Source organism: Brienomyrus brachyistius, chromosome 13 (genome assembly GCF_023856365.1).
Source record: "Brienomyrus brachyistius isolate T26 chromosome 13, BBRACH_0.4, whole genome shotgun sequence".
Lineage (NCBI taxonomy): Eukaryota > Metazoa > Chordata > Actinopteri > Osteoglossiformes > Mormyridae > Brienomyrus > Brienomyrus brachyistius.
The window spans coordinates 6,170,148-6,186,449 of NC_064545.1; the positions used below are offsets into that span (position 1 = coordinate 6,170,148).

Below are 16,302 nucleotides of genomic sequence, written 5' to 3' on the forward strand. Positions count from 1 at the left end.
GTTTTTTTTGTGGCAGGGCTGAAATGCAGTGGAAATTGATTTTTGGGATTAAGTTCATTTTCATGGCAAAGAGGGACTTTGCAATTAATTGCAATTCATCTGATCACTCTTCATAACATTCTGGAGTTTTTGCAAATTGCCATAATAAAAACTGAGGCAGCAGACCGTGAAAATGAATATGTGTCATTCTCAAAACTTATGGCCATGGCTGTAGTTATAAATTTGGCTAGCCTGAGCTTTCTCTCTCCAATTGATACTTTACTTAAATACCTGAAATCATGAATTTAAATAGTAAAATATAAAATAAATGGTGATGTCTGCCTCCTCAGCTTCCTAGATTTCATGTTGTAGAATTCCTCACTAAGGGGTGCTTTATATTTAATGTTTTGTGGTACATAGCATGTATTGTACAAAACACTTTTATTTTTGTTAACACCAGAAGACAGATTAAATCTATTTGTCCTCTCCAAACACCAGCATTCATAAGGATTCCCCAAACAGAGCGAACAGGAGTTACAGAAGTGGAAACTGTGAGGTAATCAAAGGTGGAATCACCAGTTAAGGATTACCCTACAACGCACAACCCGAAGCACACACACATATATGTAACTGGGTAACAATCTCCTCAGTTCTGTGATAATAATACATTATCTGGCATTTGTGCTATTAGAACCAGGTCAAGACACTTGTAGCAATCATGTTGTGAATTCAAGAGCTTCCCGTGTTTCCGTTTTCAGTGTAATTTTACTTTGAGCTCGGCACTTTCTGTCATGGGAAAGAAAAAATGTCACCTGTTGTTTACATCAAAATAAAAAGAAAATACAGTATCGTATATTTAAATGTTTCCCAGTTATTTGAAGGACCACAGATAGACCTTGATACACAATTAAAGCCAAAAAGTTAAGCAGGCACAGATGAAGTAATTACAGTTCATTGTTCCCTTTTCATCAAAGACACAGTGATGGAGACACGTGGGGAAACACAGAGCAAAGAAATTCCAGTTCTGCTCCAATTTCTCCATTTTCCCCTCAACTACTTAAAATTTTTTATTAATCGCATGTCATTGGAGAGTGACTTTTACATGTTAGGGGGAAACTGTTCGTTTATTTTTGGATAAACTAGGCCAATATTCATAGTGGTTGAATCATTCAGACCCTGTTAATTGATTCTACTTTAAAAACAGAGTAGACACCTCAGTAGAAATAAAATGCCAAATATTACTCCTTTCTTTTGATGTATAACAAAAAAGAAATGTTTGTCGTCGACAGTGAAGTAGAAAGGACCTCAATGCAACCTGTAGCAGTTCTCCAAACCAGCAGAGTATAGCCATGGGGATGGCGTACATGAAGTTACACCAAGAAAACCACCAGTCCCTCCTGGACAGAAAACCTACAGGCCCCATTTTCATTCTATAGCAGGAGACCACAAATTACTACACAGAGGGTTTCTTCAGTGCAAAAGTCTGTAAAATTATGTGCTAGAGTTCGCCTAATGGTGAATTTTGTTGAAAGATGTGATCTTCTTTTAAAGTGCCTCACTTCCTGTATCATAGAGCATACGACCTGCAGTGTGCCGGGGGAAAAACAAAACTGCGCTACAGTCTTTCATATTGTGACTCATTGAGCTGTAATTGGTAGAGATTCTTCACAGTACAAGTTCCTGTATTAGTACAAGCAAATCAAATTTTTGGGTGCAGTAAACGTTTGTCCACAGGATCAGCACATCAGAGTTAGAAGGGACGGAGAGACCTGACAGAAATACTTCCATCTGAGAAAGCAGCAAAATCAGAGAGTGGGTGGCATGCTGGCCTAAAGTGACCTTTGGCCTCAAAACCCTAATTACATCACACCTATGATGATCTTCATTCTCTGGTCCAGGCAATCCCCGAAATTACAAGTCATCAGCAAAAGCACATTCTCCTGCTTGATTGGTGTGTTTAAGGCTAATACCACAGGACAGCAATAAAGGTTTGGATTGAAGGAAAACTAAGGGTGATTTGGCTTCAAAGACTAAACCGCCCCTCCTTCCTTGAAAATGTCTATCGTAGGTCGATTTCCTCTCCAGTCAAGCACGATTTCAGCTTCCAAAAGCGATGTGTAAAGACCAGAAGGGCAGGGTTTGCTGAGGAAGACACACGTGTCAGAGGTGGGAATATTGTTGGGGATGGGGGGGGGGTATTCAGACATCTCTGGGGTTCGTGCTGGAGTCCGGGTTAGTTGGCCTGTTGCGCAGTCACATGAGGTACCCCTCTGCCAGGTTTGAATGGTGTCCCCCGACCTGGAACCCAAACACAGACACGACATCAATGCCAGGCCCAGCATTACTGGTGAAAAATCCACAAAAGTACTCAACCGCAAGGTTGGTTGTAGACTGCTGTTTAGTCCACTGTACTGATTTTTTTCGTATAAGGGTTCAAGTATCCATACTCATTTGTAGTGAACCATGGATACATACCACTGTAATCTATGTAGGTTGCAGTTGAATGGTTGGGCTTCATTACTTAACCCTATGAAACTTAGGACCAGTGTTAGGCAGCCTATTCTAGAGCCATATCTCTTGGGGTGGGGGTGCACTTTATGGTTTTGCTGCAAAGCTAGTTTACAGGTCAACTTAAAATAAAAAATTAAACTGCTACTGTGCCCATACATTAAAGCCGAGAAAGCAAGCATGCAATATCAGTATAAACCTGAGCACATGTGCAATTAGAACTTTAGGAATCTAGTTATACCATTACATCGACTTATTTTGAACACAACAACGTGGTAGAATCCTGACCGTGAGCATTAGGGTGTATTGGTGAGTAAGAACACACCTCCAAGTCAAGAGTTTGGGGAGTTGGGTGGAGGTTCATATTAAAGATGCATTTGTACCTCAGGTAGCAAAACAGACAACATTTTTGTATGGGTCTGCATTTTGAACAGCTAGAGCATCAAGTTTAGGTTCAAGCAGGAAAAGTAGCGTAAAACTGTGCACATCACAGAACAAAGATGGGGGCGGGTTGGGGAGTAGGCATGTACTGTTCTGTTGCCCAAGGAATTCAAATCCTGCCCCCCCTAAAAGAACTCTGCTAATGCCAAGTCCTAAGGTTTCCCAAAAATGGGACATGATCCTTGGGCAAGAGTAACAGCTTCACACCCTGCTGGAGTAAAGGGCAAGAAAGCAGCAACGTGAAAGCAGACGACTCCTGCTCTAGCAAAGCCTTGGCCTCCCCCACCCTCTAAACAAAGCAGCAAACAGCAAGACATGGTGGGGGGGGGGGGGGGGGTCCCCAAAGTGAGAAACAAGGACAATGAAAAGAAACTAGCAGCAGACAGCAGGTAATGCAACACATCTTTATTGAAACGTTCTCTCAAGAAGCAACATCAATTTACAAACTGAACTGGGAGATTAAAAATGTAACAAAAATGCTTTTAAGAGCCAAAATTAAACGCTGAATAACCAAAATAAACTGGGCGATCAGAGGAAGAGGGGGGAAAAAAGTGCTCCCAGGATCGGACCAGCAGTGGCAGGTTGGTTCATTTTATACAAAAAAATAAATTAATGAAAATCTTTCAAGTTCACAGGAATACCCCTCCCAAACACAGGCTTGCTTAAAATCACAACGCTGATCATTTCAGCTTGGCATGTGTTTTGACTCATTAAAACTTAAGATTAATATCATCAAAACTAGGCTCTTCTCAAAATCCAGGGGGAGGGGGATTGATGAAAAACAAAAAGGTCAAAATGTGAGCAAGGGGCAAATGCATTTTTATATTTCGAAAATATAAAATCGGGTGGCCTAAGATGTCAGACTGCAAGCCGCTTAGGAACGCATCACTTGGGCATTACCTCGAGAACAACCTCGAGGTCCCTGTCCGGCACCACGCTTGTAGTTCTGCTGGTATCCATCCTGAGGAAACGGACACATCAAGTCAGCGAGCGGAACACTGTCAGAGTAAGAGATATGACCGGAAACCATTTCACTGACACTGAGCCCATAGGCAGAATGACACGCAGTAAACAAGCAGCACTGTGCTGAACACAGCTTACATTGTGCTCAAGTTTTTGGTAAAACCAGGAAGAACAGACAAGTCAAAATGCTAATCGAATTCTGAAAACTCCAAATATAGAAAGTGGTTTTATTTAAAGTTGGTAATACAAATCAGTTTCCCTTATAACATGGGAGCATGCAACAGTGCGTGTCTGGCACTGTTTGTGTGGGGATGGTGTCAAATTCTTCGCTGTCCTTTAACTTTAAATGCACTTGTTAACTATCATTCCATGGAACAGAACAATTTTTAATGTCCCTTGTAGAAAGAATGCATCGAATTCACTCTGCTGTCATAATCGCTAGAGGTTATTTTGATGAATCAAAGATGACAGTTTCTTGCTAATAAAGGAACTGAAATGGTTAACGTACTGTAAATTCATTTGATGGCAAAGAATACCGAGTATTTTTAGTAAATAAGTGAGGAACATGCACATGTAGAAAATGTGCACAGATTTGACTGGTAGTGTATATTGCACAGCTCAAGACGATGAACTACAATCAGACCGACATTAGGTAGCGTTAGCGCCGCGACGCACAGGTGTTACCCGCTGATAGCTGCTGCTGGAGTAATCGCGCGGCGTGCTGAACTGCGGCTGTCCGTATCCGCTGCTGGGAGTGTTGGAGAAAGGAGGCCTGTACCCGTCATATCCACCTGGCAAAAAAAAAATAAAAAATTTAATCCCAAGCATCAATGGCAAAGATCCAAATGACAGCACAAGGTGCAGCGGAGAGTCCGGCCTCCATACCTCTGAAGCCATTAGATGGCCCCCTGTAGCCATTGAGCATCCCCCGGGAGTTCCTGGGCACACCACGAGGTATGGCCCGGCTGTTATAGAAGGACTGTCCTGTCCTGCTGAAGCCTGTCCCCTGCTGCGGGGGCTGGTGGCCTCCCACGCTGGAAAGGGTTTGGTCTTGGGTGTGGAAGGCACCAACAACTGGGTAGGTTGGGAGAGTCAAAGGGACAGCAGCAAAGTTACAATGTAAGCATAATCATTTCTACAATATTACTGTAAGAATTACACAAGATTTTTATTACGAGTGTGTGTGTGGGCAGCATTTGCATTGAAGCTCAGCAGAGTTACTACACAATTAAATCCTGGAAAATGCTTTCAGCATGAATTAAAGGACTCCAGTGCCGAGCTGAGCCTGCATTTAGAATTAATCCAACTTAGTAATGCGACAAACTGGACTGAAAAGTGTAACTGTATTCCTGTGTTCCATCTATCCAGCAAGATCCTTTAATGCCAATTAAAGCCATCTGCATAAAGCAAACTAATTCAGATGGGTTGTATGTGTTGTGTTCACACTACAGTTTCCTCCCACAGTCCGGACACCTGCAGTTAGGTTAACTGGCATCTCTAAATTGCACATATTGTAGGACTGTGTGCACAGACTGGATTGGCATCCCATCCAGGGTGCATTCCAGCCTTGTGCCCTGTGCCTGGGCTGGACTCCAAGCAGCAGAGACCCTGATTAGGATAAGTTGTCACAGATGGATATTACATAGAACATGCCTACATACCAACTGCAAATCACCATTACAGTGGATAAGCCATATGAACCTGGTATAAAATGTTTTACTACAGGGGTGGGTAATGTTATCCGCAAAGGGTGTGCAGGTTTTTAGAATAATCTTTAGGCCAGCTGTTCAAACCCATGTGTGAGGACTCTTCAGCCAATCAGTCCTCTAAGTAGAAATCTAAGGAGTTGCAGTGAAAACCAGTATACATAATAGCCCTTTCTGGATAAGATTATCCTGGTAGAGCAGGGGTGGACAAATTTCAAATGTTTGCTTCCAAATGTATCCTCAAATAAGACAATTTTTACAAAATGATACATTATTAGGACAAAGTAACAAGGAAGAGCCGCCTCTCGGCACAAGGAGAGGCAGCCGAACAGATCCGGACTCCCCAAGCCCATGCTGACGCAGCGACAGCCCCAAGGCAGCCCTGCACAGGCCACTGGTTCCACCGACACTGCAGCAGTGTCACTCCCCAGAGAACAGGCTTCCCAGCTCTGCAGTGGACCCTTACCAGCCTTCCCGGTAACGCCGGCCATTTGATACCAGCACCAGCCATGTGAACCCATCACAAACCACATGGAACATTTCCCAAACCAGTCTATAGAATACGATAGTGATACTTCACCATACTAATCCCTGTGGGGGGAAATTCTCATTGCCTACATCATCCTGGCCTCCATGAGACACAGACAGGATAGAACGTGCTCAGGGGACAAGGCACAAGCTCAGCCAGCATACAGCACCCCTGGAGCTGGGGGACAAGGAGCTTGGTCATGGACCAAGTGGACAGGTGACTATTCTGCTAAAGTGGGGGCTCGAAGTGGCGATCTGCCGATCATAGGGCCCCACACAGAGGCGGCCACCCTGCCTCTCCCGACCAGCACCTTCAGAGTCGTCGGCCCGTTTCCTTACCGGACTGCAAAGACTCCGGCTGCATCTCCGACTGCTCCACAGCATGCTGGACCGGCCCACTGAAGCCGGGGCTGTAGCCACTTGGGTACTGACTTGGTTGTTTCAGCGCCTCCGTCTCATTGGTTGGGGGCACGGGGGCGTTGAGGTTGAACACCTTCAGGGAAGGACAAGGAACTTTTGAAAAATATTGCTGACCAAGCAGGTTTAAGATATTTATGACTAAGACAACTTGCAAAGGGTACACCATGCGCACACCATACAAGATCTAGTTAAATGTTGTAAAGGGGGTATATTCCACACAGATTTCAAACCCACAAATCCTTTTGTTAGATACATACATTCCACACAGTTATCCATATACACCACAGCACCACTACTTTCTCTTGGTGACAGAAAACAAAAAGGCCCAAGTCAATGCGATACTTGATGGATCACCTGCCCAAGCATGCACATTATACAATTTCAACAGCAAAATCTATGGTGATGTCATAATGAAAGTTACTAGCTCAAGGCATGCGCAGCATACTTTAAATAAAGCTCAATGAAGCAAAAAACTAATTTTTGGGTGGAATTCCCCTTTAAAGCACATTGAGATCAAAAGCGGGGTGCATGGACAGCAAAGTCAATCATGATCACATGACTGGGGTCGGGTCAGGACGCCTACTGTCTGCATAGACTGGAATGGGGCTGCATTGACGTTGATGCCGCTGCTGTGGAGGGGTTTCGAGACTGGCTGGAACACCTGGGGCTGCGAGGCGGCCGGAAGGGACGAGGGGGGCGATGGCTCGGACGAGAGAGACATGGAGGCCTGGTGGAACGGGAGCGCAGGTGGGGCAGGGTCAGCAGGCAGTCAAAGCGAGTCACACGGACATGCGGAGGACAAAACTGATCAGTTGGAGAGGAAACATGGATCTGGAGGGAGCAGCAGGACGCGCACACACACACGGTACCTGGAGGGGGTCAATAGCATCTGTTGGTGGTCTGGGATCTGTTGGATGTGTGGATTGGTAGAGGGGTGGTGTTGTGGAAAATGCTTCAGGTGTGGGGGAAACCATTGGGACCTGGGTGGGGGTGGGGGGGGGTCAAATCCAAGACACCTAACTCAGATAAAAGCTTTCATGCCAGTGGATGTCACTACATACAGAAAAGAACTGGATCCTTCATAACTGAAGAACAGTGAAGACTTACTTGCGTTGGCTCTGGCTGTACAGGAACTGTGTTGGGTTGTGCAAGTCGGGAGTCTTGATGTACTGTAAAACATTGGTGAGGGGGTGGCTCACATTAAATGAACATTCCATTAAACACAATGCAATGCAAGAGTCCTAAATACGCACAGCACTTCCAACATGCTGCCGAGGATGTCAGATGAAACGGCACTTACCAGGCGGACACACCATCTGAGGCAGGTCCATACTGGGCTTTAAGGGCTGTGCCGACACAATGGCAGGATCTATGGTCTGACTATCAAACTCCAGCATTGAGTCCTGAGGGATTTGAATCCACAGAGCACTATTAGGGTGACTTCACAAGGGACGCAGATGGGATCGGGTGGTCGTAGGTTCAGGAGCAACCTCTCACCTGCATGAAGTTGTAGGGCCCTTGCATCTGTGCCATGAGGTCTTGCACAGCCTGCTTCCTGACCACAGGGTCAGCTGAGGGCATGGGGGCCACAGGAGTCACTGTGGCGAGGGTGTGTGCGTCGGGTATGGCAGGGGAAGGGGTTGTGGGCACTGGGGGGGGCTGCTGCAGAGCACTGACTGCCTGCAGAACAAAGGATTTAAAGAAAAAAAAAAAAAATGCATTCACAACCATGTGTGATAATTCTTGCATCTATGGCAGGGGTGTCCAACCTTATCCACAAAGGGTCGGTGTGTCCGCAGGTTTTTGGGGTAACCTGTAGGTCAGCTGTTCAAACCCAAGTGTGAGGACACTTCAGCCAGTCAGTCCTCTAATTAGTAGTCTAATTAGGAAGTTGCAGTGAAAACCCGCATAAACACCGGCCCTTTGCCGATAAGATTAGACACCCCTGATCTATGGAAAATGACCCATTTACATAGCAGTCGCATACGACAAAATCATATAGTTTGATACATTAACCAGTGTTTCCCAATCCAGGCCTCGGGAACCTATAGACAGTCCACGTTTTTGTTACAGCCCAGCTCCCTGTAGCAAAGTGTGGACTGTCTGGCGGGGAGCTGGGAGGGAGCAAAAACGTGGACCGGCTGCGAGTCCCCGAGGATCAGGTTGGGAAACAGCATTAAACTGCTGTCATACCAGTTATTTTATTGATACATACTTCTGATTCTGTATTCCACTCCTCTCCTTGCTCTTTGTCAGTGTTGCTGTAGGTGGCTTCTGGAATGAACTGTCTGTTTACAAACTACAAAACAAAGTTGTAAGCATGACCCACACCAAGATGTACAAAAATATTAATTTCAAAGAAGCAAAAGGCCAAAAAGAAAAATCTGAAACTCACCTCTGTCGCTTCCACTTCAATTGGCTCTGCGTAATCTTCCACAACCTCACCTTCTGGAAAGAGGTTTATATAAACACAATTGATGACTCAGTCACATACTGTAGTAAACAAGTTCCTATTAAAGGCGGACAGGGGCGACGTTACCTGGCTCTGTATGCGGTTCCTCCCCCTCCGAAGACTCTGGTGCAGGCAGCTGCTCCTCGCCCTCTTCGCATAGGCCATTCTGGTGGTCATGAGCTTTGTCGAAGTAGCCGCTCAGCAGAAGCTTGTCAAGGGTATCCTTCAGTGCTTTGTCTGCAAACAGACCGGTATAAACCATGAGGTCTGCGCAGGCATTACCAAAGACAGCCCGAAGCGCAACTCCACAGCCAAACATGCAATCAACAAGACTCAACATTTTCTGGACTGGTGGCTTGAAGTACCACGCATGTTTTTGGAAAGATCTTCGTCACCAGAAGATATCATCTGATTGAGGTCTATGGATTGTAAAATTCACTTGTATTTAGCTTTAACACTGACACTGCTATTCACGAATGTCAGTGGGCTCCCCTTCCCTTTTCCTGGGTTTGTATAGGTTCCCCGATAATTCCCTGACAACGCAAATGACAAAACGGAAATTGACAGGAATCCAGTTAATCACAAGTGGCCCTCAGTTCTGTGAAACGCAGGAACAGGTATAATGCTTCAAATCCAGAGTATTTCTGTATTCACGTTTGTGGGCCAACAAGCAACACCTACAAGAGCTGCCCAAGTGTCAGACTGCTCCGCCACCAGAACCAGTTTGACAGTACATATTTATATTCTGACTGGGCCATCTTGTCACACGAGCACCTGCCAAGGCACCTCTGGAATGTGAATAGGTATACACCATGTGGGCTGGGAAGAGGGCACGCAGCCGGGGCCCAGCTGGCAGCTCCCAGCCTGGCTGCTGTCGCCCACAACATTCCAGAGTGCTGGACTGGCAGTCCCCAGAGAACAGGCTCTCTGGGCTGGCCACCTAAGGCAGGAAACTGGCAGACTGCCCTGCTGCTGAGTCAGGAAGAGGCCCGTCAGCATTCAGCCCAGCGGCAGATCGCAGCAGTACACTGTCCCCCAAACTCGGGGATTCACCACACCAATCCCCATTTCAACTATACAGCCTCTGAGAAGGCCCTCCAAAGATGGCCGACAGGCCTGCTTTTTTGGAAGGGGCCGAGGGCGAACTGACGGACTGAAGTCCTGCCACTGTATGCCACATAGCTCGACAAGCTTAGCAGGGGGTTTTACTGAAGGTTTTTATGGTCGTTCGGTCACAAGCTGTCTGCTGTACTGCGCGTCAAATACCTCCAGTAAATCTCCTAGTATGGCGATCACAACGGGAAGTCACCATACTGTACAAGGCCACCCTTCACAGGCAGAGCAATAAGGTTCAAACTTCAGAACATTCCAGGGAAAAACAGAATCAATATATGCAAGACAATGACAAAATGACGACTTACATGTGGTACCAACCACTGCCTTGTCTCTGCCCTCCAGCAGTTCCCAGAAGTGCTGAGATGCCTGTTCATACTGGTCCATCAGCCTGCAAGAAGACATGACATGCTTGAGTGGTTTGTCTCTCCTTCCTGCAAAGTCACAACCTCCCAAAGAAAGAAAAAACAAAAAACATTGAATTCTGACTGGCAGTTGTGGGGGGGGGGGGGAAGAGATGGGTGACCAGTCAGCAAAAACATCACATCATGAACATTCAAGACCAGAGTGTTATTGGGCCTTTATGACACCACATTACTTTATTAAATGTTGCATCATTATCGATGAGCAGAACTTACAATATATCACTTGAAGTCTCAGACCAGCCTCTAGCCCTTATTACTCAACCTCTATACAAGGACTTACAATTCCTTGGCAGAAAGTACAGATAAGAGGCTAACTAGCCAGCCAGAGTTCAAGCATGCAATACTTGCACATAAATGGCAAACTAAATCTGCACGTCAAGTTACGAGAGCTGTTCTATGGTTCACCAGCTAATTGATATTTTATCTGGGCTACCTTTGGTACTGACTGGCTCCTCCTGCAAACTGAACGCACCACTTCTGTTTAAATCAGACTTGGTTCAAGTTACGCAACAGACTACATAAGAATATACCCAGAAATCAGTGCAGAGCAGATTTACATCTTAAGAAAAATTCCTGCAGCTTAATCTTCAGATTGAGCCGACTGCAGAAATATTTATCGGAAATATAAGGACACCCGACCCTAAGTAATGTTCGCCAACTGCTTCCATGCCGACACGAGCCTCACCGGACATTTTGGTTTCGTTCTGGCCCCACTAGCTTGTAGAACTCGTCTATGGCGGCGAGGTCCTCATCCACGAGCAGGGAAACCTGCTTCAGCTCCTGCCGCACGCTTTCGTCGCCCAGCTTGTCCAGAATGAACTGCAGCTCCAGAAGGGTCTTGAGCCTCTTCTGTTCAGCCTCCTCGCGCTGCAGCTGTTCCCGGCGTGCGGCCTTCTTCACCGCTTTCTGGATCTGCGTGGGTCAAGTTACAGCCATGGGGCAAGAGGACACACCACTGTGCCAAATGAGTCATCCTTACAAGGCAGTAAAAGGTCCAGCCATAAAGCAAGGCTCTGAAATTAAGCTACCACATCATCCCCAAAGAGTGAAGTAGATTTAGAGAAGCTGAAATTAAAAAAAAATAAAAATCAGGATCCACTTCATCAGTATACTAAGGGGGAAACTGATTCAGCAACATAACGTTACACACAGAGAAAAAGCAGAAAAAATCCCTTCAGAACATATTTACTTACATCTTGACCAAGTGTTAGGAAGCTCTTCTGCAATTCCCGAGCAAACTCTAGGTTATTCACCACTTCCTGGAACTTTGACAAGGCTTCCTTCAAAAGAACATGGAGCGGTACATACAGTATTATTGCAAGTCTGCCTGGTCTGTAGTGAAGGCCACACTAGATAATTAACCTGCATTCCCAAAAGCGTAAAACCATAACACAGCACATACATACCAACTGATCGTGGTTCAGACGTTCTCCCTTGTTCTTCTTTGCTTGATAGTCGTCCAGTTTGCCCTGCGGTAAAAATCGTAAATCTCTTTAGCAAACCTGCAACATGCCCAGTTTAACCTACATAAAACTTGTCTTTTGCAAAATGTTTCCTTTTTCTAGAAGCCCCAATGTCAAGTCTTAGCTTATTAGCCAAAATCAAACCGCCAAACTGCCCCAAAATTCAAACGTCTGAATGTATGCAGTCTATTAGAGAATCGGGGACTAAACAGCAACAGGTAGCCAAGGACAACATGGTTGAAGTCACCATGTTCACTGTGTACCCTGAAGGTATCTCAGCACTCACTTTTCAAAGGATCCTTGTCAACATCTCGCAAACTCAAGACCAAGCAGCCTCATCCAAAACCACAATATGACCATGAAGTTTACTACACAATTACTTAACATAAAAAAAGTAAGAGGACTGCGAAATCAAATGCAAGCCTGCCTTCATGCACCTCGGAGGAAAAACATCTGCAAAGCATGCAAGGAGCGCGCCACAGAGTCAATGTTAACGCAATACAACTCCCCTGAAAAACTGCGGCACTTAGGAAAACGTAAGACACTGCGCTTAAAAACCGGAACAGATCACCGCACAAGAAATGACACAAGAAAACGGTTTTGCAAGTGTGTCTACTCTTCAGAGACCGCATTGTACATGGTTTTAAATCCGGCGTCAGGCAATCGCAACAAAATGACATCCAGAGCAAGTTCCACCCGATGCTTTAATTTATGCCCCAAATACACCTAAGTTTATACGAGCAGCGGGCAGACTTTTGCGCTCTATTTTGAGGTAACAAGGAAACGCGTGGTGATCCACATTTCCAAGAAAATCCTGGCGCAAAGCTGCCATTGCTCGTTACAGGACAACATTTGTCCAAAACGGATAATCATTCTGCAACAAGTTCGGCAAAACCGGAGAAAGCGACGGGACCGAGGACGGCGGTCAGCTACGCGTCGGTGTTCCGCAATGTGCTCTGAACCAGACAGGCCGACTTCAGTCCCGAGCTGATATTCGCCATGGCCGCCATATTAGCTGCAAACCATGTCTGCCGTCCACGAGTCGCGACAATGCTTAGCCCAAATATTCCACGGGGAGATGCAGAAATACTGCAATAATAGTGGAAATTCGGCCTTTCTTAAACAATACGCATGAAACGGAGCAAAGATCACTTCGTCAAATGCATACACAAATCGTGTTGATAGAACTGACTCAATGCTAACGAAAACTCGACAAACAAACTTGTTCAAATGCAGATGAATTCAAGTCATTTTGAAAAAATAAACTTGGAAGCCTAATACTAAAGGTGGCCTGAAGTGATAAAACTTTGACCCAACTCGTTTAAAGTGGGTTTTTACGAGCGCAACCTGACAGCCATAACAATAAACAGCATTACTGGCCTGCCAAACGTCCCGTAATTTTACAAATATCTCATTACCACTTCATCTCTCGATAAACATATTACTCATCTGCAAGCCTAGCCTTCCTCTTCAGAGGCCTCGTTATTTCCATTAGAAAATACCAAATATTTACAAATTAAACAATTTGTGGATCTAATTACCAATGATCTGTTATTTCACAACCCACAATATTTCTCTTGCATATACAAAATTGTAGCGAAGATCTAAATAAAGGCAATTTATCCTTCAACTTGCACTTTAAATAGTCAACTTTCCTTGTCAGACATCCGGCTCGGAGGTGAAATCTCCATTTCCCTGATAAGAAGGCTTATATATCAGACAGCCTTGTGTATTTCACAACGTCGCTTGGAAAGGAAACAAACTTCCCAAAATTAACACTCTCTTCAGACTGACTTCTGCTTACCACACAGTCAGAAGGATTACAGCATTTAAAACTGACCGTGAAGAATTCATTGTGCCAAGAGGAGGATAAGCAACTACGCCCCAAAAATGATCAGCAATCCGGGATCATCCTTACATTTAATATTAATATCCTCACAGCACAGATGGCTAGCAAAGTTTTTAATTCCCCAGATTTCCACAAATTACCAGCTCTAAAAAGGACAATTCATGTAGTAACGTTAAGACCCGAAAGGCCTGTTACCTTCTTCTTTTCCATGTTGCGGACTTTCTTGTCGATGACACCCAGCACTTGCTTCATAGCCTCTGTGGCTTCGGAATACTGAGCGGTCACGGTGAGCTGGCCCATCGATCCAGGAGCGGACCCCACCTCTGGACTGGAGGACTGTACAGCCCGGTTGCCAATAGTCGCTGAGGGCATCTGTGGTTTAGGTCAGCGTGAAAACAGATTGTCATCATGAGCAATTGTGTCGGAAACTTCTGGCATCGACAATGCACATTAAAGCAGATGCAGCACTGGGCACCGATGCACACGTTCTAGAAAGCTCAGAGGCCCGTCCGGCAGGACATCACGGAGGTCGCTAAACGTCTTACCAGGTATAGCTTACCAAACAACTATAACAAGTTCTCGTCTTATGCATGTTGTTCTTCATAAATCCCGAACATTAATGATTATTCAGGTTGGGCTTTCTTTACAAGCCTGATATAGTTGAATGAAAGAGGGCCTATGACAGTGACAGCTGCAGACAGAACCACCGCGCTCCACAGACGACCAAGGCACTGGAAACATAACAAAGAACCCCTTGAGCAGCAATGCCGCAACCAGGTCGGAAACAAGGCAAAAAGATCAATTCCTTTTCTGTACCACGATTACTCTTCTTGAACGTGTGAACCAGGATCTACCAAACCCATCATGATGCAATATTCCGCTCGAGTTTCCCCAGTAAAATCCTTGCATTCAAAAAGAAAGGCCAATGTTTTCTGGATAATAATATAAACTATGGTAACCAATAAAATAAAATGACATCAAAGGGGTAACCAGTAAGTATGAGTGGGCCGCTCCGATGGCGAAAATATTAGTTAGCTATTTAGCTAATAAGTTCATAGAGAACAAGTGAAATAACCCTGAATTTTTTCTTAAACGTTTCCCCCATCTCCTGCTCGCCAAGTATCAGGCATTGTGAGAAAACTCACTTAATAAAGCTTCCCCAACCCCCGTTCACTTAAGACCCACTTATTCTAGTTCATTCGTCTGCTTACTTTCACTGTTAGCATTACCTACCCACTTTTGCAGCATGCTAACCGTCTGTAAACGGAAGATTAGTCGGATGTGTGTCCTTCTGAAAGTTAAATATTAGTTTAATTGTTAATTATATCCTTTCGTTTAAGATGAAAAGTCGCGACATCAAAATGGGGGTTTTGGTTTCACTGCAGTGGCTCGGTAGCTAATTAGCTATCGAACTAATTAGCTAACGTTACCTCAGCCTACCTGTGTAGTACTCGTGGTGAGTTCAGCGTATTCGCTTACCTTTTAAACTATGTATGTCCACAGGGGAGAAGACTGGTAGTATTTAATTAAAATTTGCCTAAGCTTTTGTGTCGCTTTATGTTCTCGTTTCCTAAATTTATGTGGGATCCGCCCCGCCGGCCTCACCGACAACTGAGAGAGACTAACAGCAGAAGTAACACTTTATATGGAGGAAGGACCTCTTCATAGCTGTCTCAGATTTGCCTATGCACAGGAGAGAAAACGCAACTTATCAAATCTTACACGAGAGGAGCTGAGATTTATTTGTGTCTTTAAAAAAACAACAGATAAGACTGCAAACTAATAAGCTATCTAAAAATAAGGTTTCATGCCAAAGGACACGAACTTACAAAACTGGAAATGCAGTGAACATCACAATGATTCGCTTTGATATGATTTTCTATTTTAGCCAGCTGACTGGCTCGGGCACAAAGCTGGAGTTTTATTGTTATTTTCTGGTAGATGTTGCATTGTAATAGATTTGAAACCTGTACAAACTTGAGAGGAAGCGAATGTTATAAATGTAGAGCAATTAGTTCCCAGTCGTTATTGCTGGATAAATTATACATGAGTGCTATTTGACGATGTTGCGCAGAAGTCCGCACGTTTCGTTTTACTTGCACGTAATGCACATGAAGCTTTAATGACGCCTAGCAACGAATAACATGTGGAGAGAAATGAATGGATTCGATGCCATTGACTGTGTATAAAGGAAATGTTTGTTATGGTAATTACATTTCCTTTATTTGTGTAGATGAAGAAAAATTGGCTTATGCATTCTGCATGATACGTTTCGATCTACCTTTATAAAGTACCCTCTGGTTTGGACAAACTCGTTCGAGAACCCTGAAAAGCAATATTAGTAAACACTAGTAATATTTCATTTAAGGACAGAATACTAATTTCTGCGCTACCTGCAACAATGTTGTAAAACAGTTCAATAATTACAAAGTTATGTAGCTACGGTCGTGGGAAA

General features: G+C 44.7%; 1 protein-coding gene across 2 annotated transcripts; it reads right to left on the bottom strand.

Annotated features, from left to right (window-relative positions):
- Window positions 1-403: 403 nt before the first annotated feature.
- On the bottom strand, window positions 404-15,486 carry caprin1b (cell cycle associated protein 1b). 2 transcript variants are annotated; one of them, XM_048971995.1, is made up of 19 exons: window positions 15,327-15,486; window positions 14,043-14,219; window positions 11,942-12,004; window positions 11,729-11,815; window positions 11,221-11,447; window positions 10,419-10,501; window positions 9,085-9,234; window positions 8,941-8,993; window positions 8,761-8,844; window positions 8,043-8,225; window positions 7,846-7,948; window positions 7,653-7,714; window positions 7,415-7,525; window positions 7,129-7,272; window positions 6,465-6,618; window positions 4,777-4,965; window positions 4,576-4,682; window positions 3,829-3,889; window positions 404-2,277 (listed from the first exon to the last, which is right to left on the bottom strand). In XM_048971995.1, the coding sequence occupies exons 2-19, from the start codon at window positions 14,217-14,219 to the stop codon at window positions 2,213-2,215; spliced, it is 2,103 nt and encodes a 700-aa protein (XP_048827952.1). In that variant the 5' UTR covers window positions 15,327-15,486; the 3' UTR covers window positions 404-2,212. The 2 variants fall into 2 exon arrangements, with proteins under 2 accessions (XP_048827952.1, XP_048827951.1); XM_048971994.1 differs by having other exon boundaries at window positions 4,567-4,682.
- Window positions 15,487-16,302: the final 816 nt, after the last annotated feature.

Bases quoted from the DNA above. Each gene is read 5' to 3' on its own strand.
- caprin1b (XM_048971994.1), bottom strand. From the start codon at position 14,219: ATGCCCTCAGCGACTATTGGCAACCGGGCTGTACAGTCCTCCAGTCCA. The intron at 10,502-11,220 runs GTGAGGCTCGTG...GTCTTCTTGCAG, and splicing joins GAACGAAACCAAAATGTCCG to GCTGATGGACCAGTATGAAC. The intron at 3,890-4,566 runs GTGCGTCGCGGC...CCGTTTCCTCAG, and splicing joins GCTATCAGCGGGTAACACCT to GATGGATACCAGCAGAACTA.